General features: G+C 39.6%; 1 protein-coding gene across 6 annotated transcripts in view; it reads right to left on the bottom strand.

The window, feature by feature from the left end:
• pbx1.S (pre-B-cell leukemia homeobox 1 S homeolog) overlaps positions 1-15582 on the bottom strand; it is a 96386-nt gene extending 80804 nt beyond the window's left edge. For 3 of the 6 annotated variants that reach the window (XM_018259520.2, XM_018259518.2, XM_018259522.2), the window contains exon 1: positions 15052-15581. In XM_018259520.2, the coding sequence (XP_018115009.1) occupies positions 15052-15242 (191 nt within the window). In that variant the 5' untranslated portion in view covers positions 15243-15581. 6 annotated transcript variants of the gene reach the window in all.
• Between the last annotated feature and the right edge of the window lie 1204 nt (positions 15583-16786).

Consider the following 16786-nt stretch of genomic DNA (forward strand, 5'->3'; position numbering starts at 1 on the left):
ATACTAGAGATGCCTCCGCAGCACACTCTATGCAGCTACCTCCTATATAGCAATGCTGCTGAGGTATAATAATAATGCCTCTCGAATACGGATAGGTATTATGACTTATCATAATACAAAGCAGAAAGCAATATATTTAGCTGAATACTGCAAAATAGCCAGAATTTAAAATAACAATAAAATAAAGAAATGCACATACAAAATAGCAAAAAGTTAAAAATAAACTAATTGCACTTGCAAATATAAAATGCACCACAGCATGTCAAAAGAATAATCTAAAACTCCTGTGCCCTTTGCATAGAATTCCCTCTAGCGCCTCCTTGGTAGGTTTGGTGTAATTGCATTATAACAGTATATAATACACAAAAGCCATGAATATCCTGTAAATTATATCCTTATAAACGGTGAGTAGTGATGTCATGAGTTATAAACGGTGAGTTCTGATGTCATTTCTGTCACATGACTCATTGAAATGTGTGTATTATAATAAATAAAGAACCCCCACTTGCAAAATATGAGGATATTAGAAGTTACCTCGGAGTTCCATGACCTGTATAAAAACACTCGGCCTTCGGCCTCGTGTTTTTATATGGTCATGAAACTCCTTGGTAACTTATAATATCCTTATATTTTACAAGAGGGGGTACTTTATTCACTATATAACCAATCTTCTTAAAGGAGAACTAAACCCTAAAAATGAATACTGAAAAATGCAAGATTTTATAAACTGAACCAGACTAAAGTTCAGCTTCTCAATAGCAGCAATGATCCAAGACTTCAAACATCTTACAGGGGGGTCACCATCTTGGAAAGTGTCTGTGACCCTCACATGCTCAGTGGGCTATGAGCAGCTGTTGAGAAGCTAAGCTTAGGGGTCATCACAAACCATCAAGCAGAAAATAAGATTGGCCTGTAATATAAGCTGGTGCTACAAGAATGATTATGATGCTAGTTGTACTGGTTTCTGTGCTGCCGTGTAGCAATTATCTGTATTAATAACTAATCAGAGTTGGTCCCTAAGCTCAGTAAATAAGTGACAGCAGCACAGAGCATGTGCAGTGAATCAGCAAAATAGAAGATGGGGAGCTACTGGGGCATCATTGGAGTCACAGATCTTCCCTGCTAAAGGGATGTGGTTGCCAAAACATAATGTACAATATTTCTAGCCTACTTCTGTAGTTACGCTTTAATTCTCCTTTAAGGGAGCTAAATTATAGGCATAAGTTACATATATTTTACTAAAATGGGTATTACATTGTACAAGTATAGTTGCCTAAGAAAATTAGGCAGTTGCCCAAGTTAGGGTAGGACTTCATGGACGATTTTGGAGCGATCCGACGCGCTGCACAAAAATGCAGGATACGACTGTCTGATGCAGACGCTGTACGCTGTGTCTGCATCCGACAGTCGTGTCTGATCAAAGCTGTGACACCTTCCGACAATGCATTCACTTACCTTATTTCAGTCGCATCCGTTTTGACGCCTGCGTTTTTGCGCAGCACGTCGGATCGCTCCAAAATTGTCCGCGAAGTCCTACCCTTAGTCAGTTGCCAAAGACTGACAATGCAGCCCCCTAAACATTGTGTTGGCAAACTTGTCACCTGCACAGTACAGCACCCAAGTATGAATACGAACCCCCTAATGATTCAGACTTTCCATGAAAAATTCCAAATGTATTTTTACATAACCAATGTGAACATTTCTGATAAGCAATACACATTTTAAAGTGATCTTTTGGGCATAAGTTACTAATATTTAGCAAGAGTAAAAAAAGAAAAAAGCTTTTCATCAAAAGACTCATTGAAAGTAATCATCCCTTCTTAACATGGTGTTCCCTATTACTTCTACACTTTGTTAAGAAATGTTCTTGATCAAATGCAACTATAAATACTGCTGCAAAAGATTCACTTTCATTTCGGTTTTAAGAACTGTAAAATATTTCATATCCCGTGTTTTCTAAAATAAACACTTTTAAAATGCCTATTGGTGTTTCCCACGTGATATAATTGATATTAATATTTAGCAATATGAACCAGAGTGTTGCTATAGCAAGAGATCTGATGCCATGCTAAATGCACGTTTTCGAAGTGATGAGAAAACAGAATTTAAAAAAAAAAAAAAAAAAGAAAAAAAAGAAAAAAAAGGAGAGAGAGAAAAGACAGTCACATACACAGTCTGCTTAGCACATTCCACAGGGAATATACACCAGCAAATACTTATCCATAATTGTGTCCCTTTGTTTGATATGTGGAGGAGGATGCGATTTTCTCTGTAAGTAATTCAATACCCTTGATTGCTCGCCTCTAGATCTAAAATAAATACATTTATTTTGTAAACTGTCCATATGGTGTTAATTAACAAGTAGGTATGTGGCTTTTGAAGGGGCAGGCAAAAAAATATTGTTCTGTCCCAATAGATCGCACTAAAACAAATTCTTAATATTGTACCATGCGGCAATGATGGTAAAATATAATGATTGCTTGGTTTCATATATGTGGCAGAAATTTCACGAGATCCCAGTGGTGCAATGGTGGTGAAATGGGCATGCAATGCTGAAATGAAAAGCTGCAGAAGAAAAAAAGCATGGTAATTTATTGGAGAGGGGGAATGGGTGTGTTAGGGTACAATAGTCATAAGACTGAGGTATGGTCGCATTTTCAGATCAGGAATGTTGGAAGCTTTGGTGATGGGGCATATCCATTACAGGCAGGAACAAGAAACAAATCTGCTGAGTTCTAACAATTCCCTGTATTCTGCAAGCAATTTAGATGTGTCAAATCAGACACCAATCAGTGAGACTAGTAAAATTAAGTCCAACAATACATTCCTATGCAGTTGCATAGGCCGATGCAAACACCATGCAGCTGAACTTTAAATATAGAAAAGGGTTGCAGCCAATTAGATTTGGAGAGTCACTTTAAGAATAAGGCATCCATTCAGCTCCATATTAACAGTTGGTTCTGATATTTGTTCTGATCCTTAAAATTGGTATAGTTTGTGTTGAATGAAAACATGAAACAACATGATTTAACAGTCAGTAAAATTTGTTAGTCAGAACACTTTAATGCTAATGGCACACTAGGCTGTTTCTCTGGCTGCTTAAAAACACAGGTAGAGCTCAAGTAAATCTGCTCCTTGCTGTAAATACAGGCACAGAGTTTGCCTGTGTGCAGGTACAGACTGGATTTTTACATGGCAATGAATACTTTCACACTTCCATGCTGACTACTTGTGTGTTGAGCCCAACACAGTGATCGTTCATTGAAGTTCCACCTGATGCCTCCAAACCAACCCACTAGTAAAAGGCAGTTTTAAGGCAAGAAAGGGATATGAAACTAATTTCAAGCATAAAATATGTACCTGTATTTGTAGTATCAAGAGGTTCTCTCTAAAGTCACTGGGAGGCACTATTTCAGGCTTTCCAGTGCCAGCGTAGAAACCTCCTTGTGCCAGCAGCCTAAAAAAAAAGCACTATTGCATACCAAAATAATTTCTCTTTTGAGAAATTCAAAGGAAAACATGTGCCAGTGTGCTGCCATATTGCTTACAAATACATTTACTATTGGGCTAAGGATCAACCATTTATTATGCTGTTCTACTGGATCTATTAAGAAGCAATGTTCTGTGCACAAAAAATGTCTCACACTTCATTTAAGGGGAAACAAATGGAAGATAAAGCCTAGTGATAACAGTAACAGTAAATACACTAATTGGGCCTTCCCCAGAAGCTGAATATCTAACATTTCCCTCCTGGTTCTGAAGCACATATTTACTTTTCACTTACATTAATTAAATTTCTTAACTGAAATATATCATGGGTCATTTTTGCCCAGCCAAGGAGATATAAATAAAATCAACACATATGCAGCATTATCCACCAGGGTTTCATTGAAGGTTTGGATGAGACCCGCATATTTTTCAAATCAAATAAAGTTTTGCACAGTTCTGAAATCTTTATGGTTGAGTAGGTGATTTTCATTTGGATTTCACGCTACGAGAAGCGTTCTACACGTTGAAGCACAGTGCGGAGGCATCCAGAACAGTGAGTGCTCCCTTGTTTTTCTTCCTTTCCTCTAGAGAATAATATATTGAAAGGATGACTAAGTTCCAGGCATTCATAAATGTTATATTGTACATACCTTAACATTGATTCCAAAGAACTAGTTATTGTGATGAATTGAAATACAATATTTAGGTAGTGCAAATACTGCAGTGTTTGATGAGAAAAGTATCTAGCCAGAAAGTGAGCCTCATAAATGGGACAGAGAATCAGTGTTCTAGAACACCCAATAAGCATACTGTATTGTGGCAAAAATCTGAGTGTTTCACTAGGCTGGCTGTTTGTTATTATGTAATGGAACAGGTTGTTCTTCACTAGATGCAGCCATGCCTTTACAAGCAAGACAATTTCCACATGTCACACTTCCTTCTGGTTGCGATATTTAAATCCCATGTATAATCACATAACCAGTATTATTTATTACATGAACAATAACCTTAAGTGCAACAGGATCAAAAGACATTCTAACAAATCACTAAACGGACAGTTAATATTGCACTTACGTATGGATGTGAATGCCAGAATACTGTATACTGACAGCCATTTACTGCCCAATCTACCGTCAGTATGCAACATAAGTGCCATTTCTTACATTTATTCATCCGAGATTAGATGCATGAAGCTCTCTCCTCTACTCAAACTCTCCAGATTGCTGTCCTGTTTTCCTAAAATAAATTGACTTTTTCTGAGCTGCCCATGTGTTATTAATTAAAAGTTAATTGGGTCACTGTAAAAGAAGCTAGCCACATGCTTTTTTTGCAACCAATGTGAGGATTTTACTCCTTAAAAAAAATTGTGTTTCTGGCCACCCCACATACATTGCTATGCTGCATGTATAGTTACTGGAAGGACCTCTTACATAGAATCCATTTTAAAGAAATAATTCACATTTTCTCTGTAAAAGTAAAACAACAATGTTCACGTCTTTTAGCAGACTTAAAGGACCAGTAACAACAAAAAGTGAAAGGAATTAAAATATGATGAACTGTTACCCTTCACTGGTAAAACTGTGTGTTTGCTTCAGAAACACCACTATATGAATTAGCTGCTGTGTAGCCATGGGGCAGTAATTCTAGTAGAAATAAGGCTAAATAGAATAGGTTAAAGGGATACTGTCATGGGAAATTTTTTTTTTTTTTTTCAAAATGAATCAGTTAATAGTGCTGCTCCAGCAGAATTCTGCACTGAAATCCATTTCTCAAACGAGCAAACAGACTTTTTTATATTCAATTTTGAAATCTGACATGGGGCTAGACATATTGTCTATTTCCCAGCTGCCCCAAGTCATGTGACTTGTGCTCTGATAAGCTTCAATCACTCTTTACTGCTGTACTGCAAGTCGGAGTGATATCACCCCCTCCCCTTTCCCCCCCCAGCAGCCAAACAAAAGAACAATGGGAAGGTAACCAGATAACAACTCCCTAACACAAGATAACAGCTGCCTGGTAGATCTAAGAACAACACTCAATAGTAAAAACCCATGTCCCACTGAGACACATTCAGTTACATTGAGAAGGAAAAACAGCAGCCTGCCAGAAAGCATTTCTCTCATAAAGTGCAGACACAAGTCACATGACCAGGGGCAGCTGGGAAATTGACAAAATGTCTAGCCCCATGTCAGATTTCAAAATTGAATATAAACAAATCTGTTTGCTCTTTTGAGAAATGGATTTCAGTGCAGAATTCTGCAGGAGTAGCACTATTAACTGATTAATTTTGAATTTTTTTTCCCATTACAGTATCCCTTTAAACAGTAGAAAAAGATAAGCTCTGTTGGATACAATGGGTTTAGCTCTTAGAGCAGAGTTTATTGCTGTATGCAATGTAACCTGTGCCTTTTCTTGTTTTTCAGATTGAATGAGTAGTGTTTCTCCAGCATAACACACAAGTTTTACCAGTGCAGGGCAATACTAGACTTTCAGGTATGGTAATACAAAAGACACACAGACAAATAAAAGAAGAAGAGAGGACAGGAATGAAAACAACAGAGAAAATTATCAGTTTCAAGCTAAAACTAAAAGGAGACAGCACATTTTCCTCCATCCAAAGGCCAAAAAGAACCTGCCTGGAAACTTTAAAAAAATATCCAAAATATTAAAATTCACCTACATGCATGTGTATAGGTTCAAATATTCCAATTTGTGTATGTATGTATGTATGTATGTATGTATGTATGTATATATTATTATTATTTTATTTTATTAACATGTATTTATATAGCGCCAACATATTGCGTAGCACTGTAAAGTAACTGTGATTATACAACTACATCACATGAATTACATACATAGAATATATGGAGTAACAAACATCACAATCAATACAGGTACAAAGAGGTGAGGAAGGCCCTATGCATAGGCATACAGTCTAAAGGGAAGGGAGTAATACACAAGGTGTGGGAGTGGGCAAGATCGAAGTAAGTGGGTGAGAAATGTGGTGTTGTATGTGGTGTTGCGTTTGGTAGTTAAGCAGAGTGAGGGTAGGCTTCTCGAAAGAAGTGCGTTTTCAGAGATTTTTTGAAAGCAGAAAGGTTGGGAGAAAGTCGGACAGATCGTGGGAGAGCGTTCCAGAGGAGGGGTGCAGCCCTTCCAAAGTCTTGAATGCGAGCATGTGAGGAGGTAATGAGAGAAGAGTTGAGTAGCAGGTCAGTAGAGGAGCGAAGTAAGCGAGTGGGTGAGTATATAGAGATGAGTTCAGAGATGTAGGGTGGAGCAGAGTTGTGAAGTGCTTTGAAAGTCAGTGTCATTAATTTGAATTTGATTCTGAAAGGTAACGGAAGCCAGTGCAGGGATTGACAGAATGGCGAGGCAGAGGATGAGCGGTTGCTGAGGTGTATGAGCCTCGCAGCAGTGTTCATTATGGACTGGAGAGGTGACAGTCTCTGGAGGGGGAGGCCGATTAAAAGAGAGTTACAGTAGTCTAGACGCGATATGATGAGAGAGTGAATAAGAATTTTGGCAGCGTCTTGGGTGATAAATTATCGTATTTTGGATATGTTCCTTAGGTGGAAGTGACATGATTTAATAAGTGACTGAATATGAGGAGTGAATGACAGGGCAGAATCTAGGATAACCCCAAGGCACCGGGCCTGGGGAGAGGGGGTGATAGTGGAATTGTTAACTATGATGGATACTTCGGGGATGCTACTGGTGTTTCTTGGAGGAAAGAGAACCATTTCAGTTTTAGAGAGGTTTAATTTAAGGTAGCGTTGCGACATCCAGGTAGAGATAGCGGACAGGCAGGAGGAGACGCGAGTTAGGAGTTCTGGGTTGAGATCAGGAGATGAGAGATAGATTTGAGTATCGTCAGCATAGAGGTGGTAGTGGAAACCATACGAATTTATTAATTTGCCAAGGGAGGAAGTATAGAGGGAGAATAGTAATGGTCCCAGGACAGAGCCTTGAGGAACTCCAACAGAAAGAGGTAGGGGAGAAGATGCTACTCCATTGTAGGAGACACTGAAGGAACGATTGGTGATGTAAGAAGAGAACCAGGACAGGGCTGTGTCACGAAGGCCAAGCGACTGGAGGGACTGGAGGAGGAGAGGGTGATCTACAGTGTCAAATGCGGCTGAGAGGTCAAGCAGTATTAGTAGTGAGAAATGATTGTTGGCTTTAGCGGTTAAAAGGTCATTAGTTAGTCGAGTCAGGGCAGTTTCTGTGGAGTGTTGTGGCTTAAAACCAGATTGTAGGGGGTCCAGCAGGTTATTGTCAGAGAGGAATGAGGTAAGTCGGTTGTAGACTAGGCGCTCAAGTAGTTTAGAGATGAAAGGTAGCAGAGAGATAGGTCGGAGGTTGTCAAGATTGGAGGGATCAAGAGAGGGTTTTTTCAGAATGGGGGTGACAAGAGCATGTTTTAGTTGAGAAGGAAACAGTCCAGTTGAGAGCGAAAGATTAAATAGGTGAGTTAAGGCTTTGATTAGACAAGGATTGGTATTGCGGAGAAGTTTCGAGGGAATTGGATCAAGCGGGCAGGTGGTAAGGTGAGAAGAGGCCAGAAGCTTTGAGACTTCCTCATCAGTGACAGGGGTGAAGGAGCACAGGAGAGACTGGGCAGTGTGCAGGGAGGGTGGTGGAAGTCTAGGGGGGTTGAGTAGTGTAATGTCCCTTCTGATAGTGTCAATTTTGTTTTTGAAGTGCTCAGCAATATCTTGAGCAGAGACAGATGTGCATGGAGGGGGTGGAGAAGGGGAAAGGAGAGTGTTAAAGGTGGAGAAAAGTTGTGCTGGTTTTTTAGAAAGGGAGTTAATGAGTGAAGTAAAGTATGTTTGTTTGGCTTGGAAGAGGCTGGTGTTAAAGGAGCGCAGGGCGGATTTGTAGCTCCAAAAGTCTGATTCTGAACGGGATTTGCGCCAGCGACGCTCAAGTGCACGTGAGTGTCTTTGGAGCGCTTTTGTATGAGCAGTATGCCAAGGTTGAAGTGGTTTGGGTCGAGAACGTTTAGTTTTTATAGGAGCAAGCTCATTTAGGGCAGTGGTGAGAGTACTATAGTAGACAGAGGTAGCCTCATTAGGACATGAGATGGCTGAGATATTAGAGTGAAGAGAGTCAAAGGAAGAAGAGAGATGCGACACGTCTACAGCTTGCAAGTCACGGTAAGTACGTGTTTGGGGAATAGCAGGGGGTGAGGAGGGAGTTAGTGAGAGTTGAAATGTGAGCATATTGTGATCAGAGAGGGGAAATGGGGAGTTAGTAAAATTGGAGGTTGAACAGAGTCTGGTAAATATGAGATCCAGAGCATTACCATTGGAGTGAGAGGGGGAGTCTGAGCACAAAGATAAGCCTAGGGAGGAGGTTAGTGAAAGAAGTTTAGAGACAGAAGAGTTGTTAATGTTGTTAACGGGTATATTAAAGTCACCTAATATGATGGATGGGATGTTAGATGAAAGAAAGTAAGGAAGCCAGGCTGCAAAGTTGTCCAGAAATTGTGCAGTTGGTCCTGGTGGTCGATATATAACAGCAATGCAGAGTGAAACAGGAGAAAAGAGCCTAATGCAGTGAGCCTCAAATGAGGAGAATGATAAAGAGGGAACAGGTGGAAGAACTTTAAAAGTACAGCGGGGAGAGAGAAGCAAACCTACCCCACCTCCAGGTCTGTTACCAGGTCTGGGAGTATGAGTAAGGTGTAGGCCCCCATAGGACAGGGCAGCAGGTGAGGCAGTGTCAGTAGGAGAGAGCCAGGTTTCAGTAAGCGCAAGTAGGTTAAAGGAATTTGCAATGAAATGGTCGTGTATAGCGGTAAGTTTGTTGCAAACAGATCTGGCATTCCAGAGAGCACATGAAAGATTAACTGGGTTTTTGGGTATAGGAGTAAGTGTTCTGTACTGATTGAATTTGCTCCGGAGAGAAGGAGCTCGTGGTCGTGATATAACTGGGATGGGGTAAGGGCCAGGGTTTGGGGAAATGTCCCCAGCTGCCAGCAATAGAAAGGAAAGATAGACTAAGTGAGAGTGGGATTTATAAGTCCTTGGTTTGTATGAAAAGGAGGAGTTTTGTGGAATAACTAAACAGAGTACTTTATAAACTTCATGTGTGGAGAGGGAAGGAGAGGAGAGTAGAGAGGCTGAGATTTGTATAGAACTGGGATTTGATGGAGGAGGTAGTGAAAAGTGTTTTATGAAGCATGAGAGTGAAAGGAGGAGAAATGCAGGATAAAGCATGTTTGGAGTAAGAAGTAACAAACTAGCAGGTACAAGCAAATCTGTTTTCTTCTTATCCCAGATGGTTCGCTGTTGATTGCAGGGGAATCCGGTTCCTTTTGCCTTGTCAATGCCTTGTCCAACTGTCTTGTTTAACTGTCATTTCTAAGCACTTGTGAAACTTTAGCACTTAGGAAAGGTTAGCACTCGTGCCATGCCCCAGACACGAGTGCCATCCCCAATACTGGGTCTGAATTTATTATATATATATATATATATATATATATATATATATATATATATATATATATATATATATATATACACACACACACACATATACATATACACACACACACACACACACACACACGGTCTTTCATATGCCATACAGATGCTACTATATCAAAAAGGGTCACTAAAGCATGAGATTACAGACATAAAGTAAACTACTACTACTACTACTACTGCTAGGACTTCTCTATACAACATTCCCAACATGGGTTCTGAAAGGCAGAAGTTAAAGCAGTGTAAGCCATCTTTCCTCATGCTTGATATGCAATAAGATCATTCACTCTGCAAGCCAACAGTTCAAACCGACCATCATTAAATATGTGGAATACCCAACACTGGTACCTGACATAAAGTGAGTTACTCCACACTACCCTACATTGGGCCTAGGGTAGGCTCTCTATGATGTAGTCCATACCCACATAGAGTGAGCGGAGAGGCTTTTCTTTGTCTTTAACACCTACAGAGAATAAGCATGGATTCTCTCACTTCAGTACTTCAGTTCTACCTAGAGTAAGCGTAAATTCTCTCCCATGTGATTTACTCCCATATAGTTAGTTTGCATTCTTTCCCTTCTGCTTTACTCCCCCATGCAGTAAGCCTGGATTCTCCTCCTTTTCGTTTCACACATCCAACATATGAAATAAGTTCTCTACAAGCTCACATTAACAGCAACATACTTTATGCCAAATATCCAATAAGTTTCCCTACAAATTAAATAGATATATTTATATTTCTAAGACTAAGGCCGCACAAATGAAAGCTAAAGAAAGAGGAACGGACTGGTGCCCAACTTCACTAATGGCCTGCATTCTGCTGGAAGATAAATAGTCATAGCTGGGGAATGCATATGTGTATCACATTTCATGTGCAAATATTTGTAACAGACAAAAAATAAACACTACATGAATTGCCTATGCTGCAAAATGTAAATTTTCAGTAAAAAACAAAAAAAAGGCTTGGTTTTCTAAAAGCAAAATCAACTGGAGGAAAAGAAAGTATTCTGTGTGTATTCTCCAGGATATATACCCGGCCTAGATAAATACTCTGTATTCTGTGAATTTTACATATTTTATTCCACAGCTATAGCGTTGCTGGATATTCTGTTAGTAACTCTCTAGAACATTTAATTATTGCGGTCTCCCTACATTCAATTAATGGATATTACACCGTCTTCTCATGCACATTGTTAGTTTCTTGAACATTTCTGAACTGTTTACAGTCAGTGTGTCAAGAATGCACTAATTATGTCCTGTACATTTCATTAATGTTCTGTCTGTAGAGTAACAATCTGTTCTGTACAGTGCAACGTGCACAAATAATTATGTGTTTATGTGCACACAGTCACCGTGTCCTGTACATTGTATTAGCATCTGCTGCAGCTGAACAAATCCCCAAATCAGGTAGCCATGGCTTTGACATGTTGAGGATATTTTAAACATAAACAAACACATTTTGCATAAAGGCTACTTATTTTGCTCCTAAAATATGCGCCTGAACTTTCTTGACTAAACTTGACCAACATACATTAAAGTAATCCTAATGATTTCTTAGATATTATTCACCTACTTCACATGGAGTAGTCTAATGGTGTGCATAAATTATGCAAACTGCATGGCTTACACACCTGGTACCATGGTAACATAACAGTTAATTCATTTGTATCTGCATATGCATTAAATTATACTTTGTACATTAAAGCCCACTACAATTATTAATTTTTTTTACACATTATGCCAATGACCTGCACCTGATGGACAGGGACCATGCAACAATGCCTGAAACGGATATTTAATTCTGTATATCTGAGGTTTACATAAATATATGAGATAAAGAAAGCAAGTGGTAGAAGCAGAACAAGCACACACACACACATGCAGCTCTAGAGCTGGTTTCCTATTTGCTACCTCTGTGCAAGGACATTGTTAAAATGGGTCCTGTATATTTATAGTAACAATGAACTCAAAATGGTCAGTTCAAGTGCAAACTTCAAGAAGTCATATATCACTATATGATATTTACATCTAAACAGATGGAGCAAAACAACACGAGTCCTCTCGTAGGAAGTATATTGAACATGTAACAATGGTGCTGTTTCCACAAAAAAATTATTTTTATTATGTATTGGTCATTGTATTTATGAATAGATTAATTTTCCCTTAAAAAATCACTTTATGTAGATTAAAAGCATTAACATACTACAAATATCTTCCTGGCTCCCATGCAGTTCTGTACCCTGTATATTATTATTTGTATACTGTAAGTGTTCTTTAGCCTATGTAGATTGGAACATGTGCATCTATACACAGCATGGTATGAGCTGAATATATTGTTTGCATTCATACTGTTACAATGTTTCAATTTCATGAGAGCACTGTTAATACATAATAAGATGATGTCCATATACGTCTCATTCTAGTGGAATTCAATAACAGAGTAGCGTATGTCTTTCATGCTGTAACAAAATCTAGCATTTGCTTTTGTCATTTTCTGTATGGATGTTTGTTACTGGGTCATGACCTTCCAGCTGTTGCAGAACTACATCTCCCAGAATCCATGTGCTCTTGCGGAGTGGGAAGTGTAGTTCCTCAAGTTTACATTATATGCATACTTTTGCCTGTCCTACATAATGCACAGAACACAAACTGAAAAATAACTGGATTAATGTGGAGTTCCAGGCAATATTAGGCAGACCAGATTTTAAGTTATAACTACTATAGTTTGCATGTAAAAAAAGGGAAAATTCCTTCATTTTTTTAAAAAATGTAACACAAATTTAAAAAAAAATATTTACTAACACAAAAAAAAAAAAAACTTTCCCTGAATAAGGGAAAACATGGAACTTTTTGGTAACAAAATAAACTAGATGAATACAAGAAACAAAATTATCTAGAGCTAAAAATGTCACAGCGGAGGATGGGCTTCAGTGTAACATTGGGGCCTAACTGTTTTTTGGATGAAGCACCGTGCATACTATGGATAAATGGCAGAGATCCCCGAGTGACTACAATGAACTGTGGCAGAGTGATAACACTTGAATTTATTCATAGAGAGCTTTGCAAATCTGTATATGCCGACAAAGGACCGGCTGGGCATGAAATGTCCAATTAACTTATCCTGAAAGGTCCACTCTCTTGCTATGTACTAAGTGTCAGTTTTCTAACATAATTTACACCCTTTTCTAGTGTACTGGTTCTCTAGAATTTCAAATGCACATTCTCAGTTTGCAAGTTTTGAGCAGACATATTCCTTATTTAAACATATTACAAAAATATATATAAGTGGTGTATCTGCCTTGAAAATTAAATGCATGTGCTCTGCTCATGTACAAAGAAGAAACATTTCTCTGTGACGGCAACACATTTTCAATAAATCACATCCTAAAACCCCTTTCATTGAGTTGAAGGCGTGCTGTAATTTCAAATTTAGATCCGCCAATTGCATGTTTCTCCTGAAAAAGCTTGCTTTCTTTTTCTATTTGCAGGTTCGGGTACAACATGTAGAGTTTATACCACAGGAGAGAGGTGTAGTGGGATTCCTCCTTCTTTAAATATTTAGAAATAACTAACAAAAGATGGAAACGTGGTAGAGACCCAAAACAAACGTTCATAAATCCTCATTGCACAACAGAAAATGAATTGCAAATCCACTACCCTGGCTGATAAAAAAGAAATAATATACGGATATGCAAGAAAAGGTCAGTCAAAAAAATTAATCTGCAGAGTTCATGCAAAAATGTAATTTAAGCTTATTAGACAGATTGTGCAGGTTATGCAATAAGGTATATATTTAAATCTTCATTGAAATACAAAACAAAGGGAATGATATTGCTTGGATTGTCCAAGTACTAAAACCCTTCCTTGGCAGAAGAATCCCTCTTTACTCCCATTCACAAAACTTCTGTTGTTATTTCATTAACCAACATGCTAAAAAGTTCATATTATGAAGCTATACTAATGATTACGTGTATATATATATATATATATATATATATATATATATATATATATATATATATATATATATATATATATATATATATATATATATATATATATATATATATATAGTCTGCCCCATAAAACCAGAGTGATTTGTGATTTTATTGCTGTGCTCTGGACACAAGTTTTGTACATGAGCTTAATATATTACTTATGAAAAATATAGGTCCCTATCTGTATTAGAGAATATAGCATATAGTAATAAAGAGTCAATCACAATGACAACTGTAAACAGATCTGAGATGCCAGTAGAACGTATCTTTGGAGGCCCAGAGGATAACTCAGTATCTTTAGTGCTTCCCTGACAGATGGAGAACTTCTTCCTGACACTTTCTTTTTTCTCTAGGAATGAATGTATCATGCATTTAGGATGTGAATCTTCAACCTGCAGCCCTTCTGCTGCTCCCAGAATCCTCTGATCTGGAAGTTAGAAACAACTGGAGGGTCACAGGTTGAACATCCGAGATCCAGGTGGAAACTGTTCGGGGGGGGGGGGGAATCAAATTTTTCACATGCTTGGGTGTGTTTTTCGAAACCCCTTTTTGGGATTTAATAAGGTTGCAATGTGACCCCCCCTGATAAGAGGTAACAGTTTAGCACAAGCATGTATTGACAATCTGTGCGCACAGTTATTGTCATGCTAATGGAATGCACACAGAAGACATATAAATGTTTAAACAGCACTAGTGTGTCCATGAAGGCACCATGTAATGGATCAAGGCAGATTGTCAGCTCTATGGTGCAGGCTGCCTGATTCCCTTTCCCATGGAATACAAGGAGGTTAAACAGCAGCACGGTGAGTTTGGGAAGCGAATGGAGAAAAGTGGTTTGCTGATCCAACCTGGCACACACATTCATTCTAAAACGAAGTGAGTCCACCCTGAGGCTCTTAACTACAGCTCCCATGATCCCTTGAGATGCTGAGTTGTTGCTGAATTCCAGGCGGAGGGCCTCAGGCTGGACATGACTAGGACTATAAGCTCACACATAGTATCCTAGTGGGTCCCAGCCTAAAGCTGTTAAAAGAAAGAGAGACAAGCACTTTACAAGATCCTGCTCACCTGGCCTGTGCCTCGTCCAGACTCTGGTCAGTGATGGTCATGATCTGCTGTAATATATCCCCAATGTCCTGCTTTCTGCCCACATCCCCTTCGTTGGCCCCTGTTCCATCCTGCATGTGCTGGGACAGACTGGGGTGTCCTGCCATCCCCACCCCGGGGTGGCTGTGCATCAACCTGGGCTGATCGTCCATTTCCAAGAGCGAGCCCAGCTCTGCAGCGCCCTGTGTTTTGCAGCGCACAGGGAACTCTTATTGTTCTTCTCTCTCCTGCCTTTGTTGTGGCTCCCTCCTGTTAATCCCAGGGCGCCAGGAATCCGTCCCAGGCAAGAAGAGAAGCTACAGTATCCAGGCACGGCGGCTCCGCGGGGAGGGTGGGGTCCGTACCGGGCCAGGGAAGTTGCACACAGCTCGGTGTCCTGCTTTTGTTTGGGCTCAGACTCTGCTTTCCTCCCTCCCCTCCTGTGTCTATCCCTCTCTTCTCCAGAGCTGGCACACAGCGCGAAATGGAGACGCGGCTCCCCCTTCCGTCACGCCGATTGGACCATTGGGAAGTAAAGTACCGCCTCCCTTGGCTTTGGATTGGTATTTTGGCGGGTCACTCCCCTCCCCTTTGCTCTTTCGCTTGTCAATCAACAAGGTTCGGAGGTGGGGAATGTGGAAGAGAGAAAAGAAGAGCGGAAAGAAAAGGGGAGGCAGTGGCCCCGGGGTCTTAAAGGAGTAACGCAGGCTGGGAGAGGAGTATGGGTAGCTCTTCAAATATGATTGTCATTCCGCTGGCTGAGCAAAGTCAGGCTTTAATGAGTCTGTCCAAATAGATTCCAGTGTTACCTGCTTTTGCAACGCAATAAACTAATAAAAAACGACTCATTCCTTGTGCGGCCCCACTTTGTACAACAAACTGTAGTTCGACTTGGTTCGCATTGTACAACTCAACGGATCTCCTTCTTAAAGGGGCGGTTCACCTTTAAATGAACTTTTAGGATTCAGTAGAGAGTGGTATTCTGAGAAAACTTGCATTGAGTTTTCTTTTTTTATTGTTTTGGTTTTTCAACGATTTAGCTTTTTTATGCAGCTCGCCAGTTTGCTGTTTCAGCTGTCTGGTTGCTAGGGTCCAAATTGCCCTAGCAACCATATATTGATTTGAATAAGACACTGGAATATGAATGGAAGAAGGCCTGAATAGAATAACAAAATATGTGTAGCCTTAGAGAGCAGTTGTTTTTTAGATGAGGCCAGTTAGTCACTTCACCCTTTAGTAAATCTGCCCCTACAGTATTTGTGGTCAGGTGATCTCTGAGGCAGCACACAGACCATCACGGAATGGTGGTTCAAGGCAAGAGATGTAAAAGGGCAAAATGTCACCCAGACACAAAAATCTGTATAATAAAAGTCATTTTCAAATTAAACATGAAATCCAATTTCTATTTTTTATTAAAGCATTCATAGCTGTTGTAAGCGCATTTAAAAATCTCAGCTGTCAATCAAATATTGTCTGCCCCTCCTCTATGCCTAGGCAGACAATTGCTTTCACTTTCCATTCAGCACTTCCTAGATGTGGCTGCTCTCCCCACATGTATGTATGTATGTATATTTTTATTTGTATAGCGCTCCTTGAGGGCAAAGCACTGTACAGCAAAACAATAAATTAGTAGTAACAAACAGGGGTCATTGAAATAAAAAGTAACATTCCCCCGTTCTCTTTACCGTTTAATTATGTAACCAGGGCATGGGGATGG

This window comes from Xenopus laevis, chromosome 4S (assembly GCF_017654675.1).
Source record: "Xenopus laevis strain J_2021 chromosome 4S, Xenopus_laevis_v10.1, whole genome shotgun sequence".
NCBI classification, from domain to species: Eukaryota; Metazoa; Chordata; class Amphibia; order Anura; family Pipidae; genus Xenopus; species Xenopus laevis.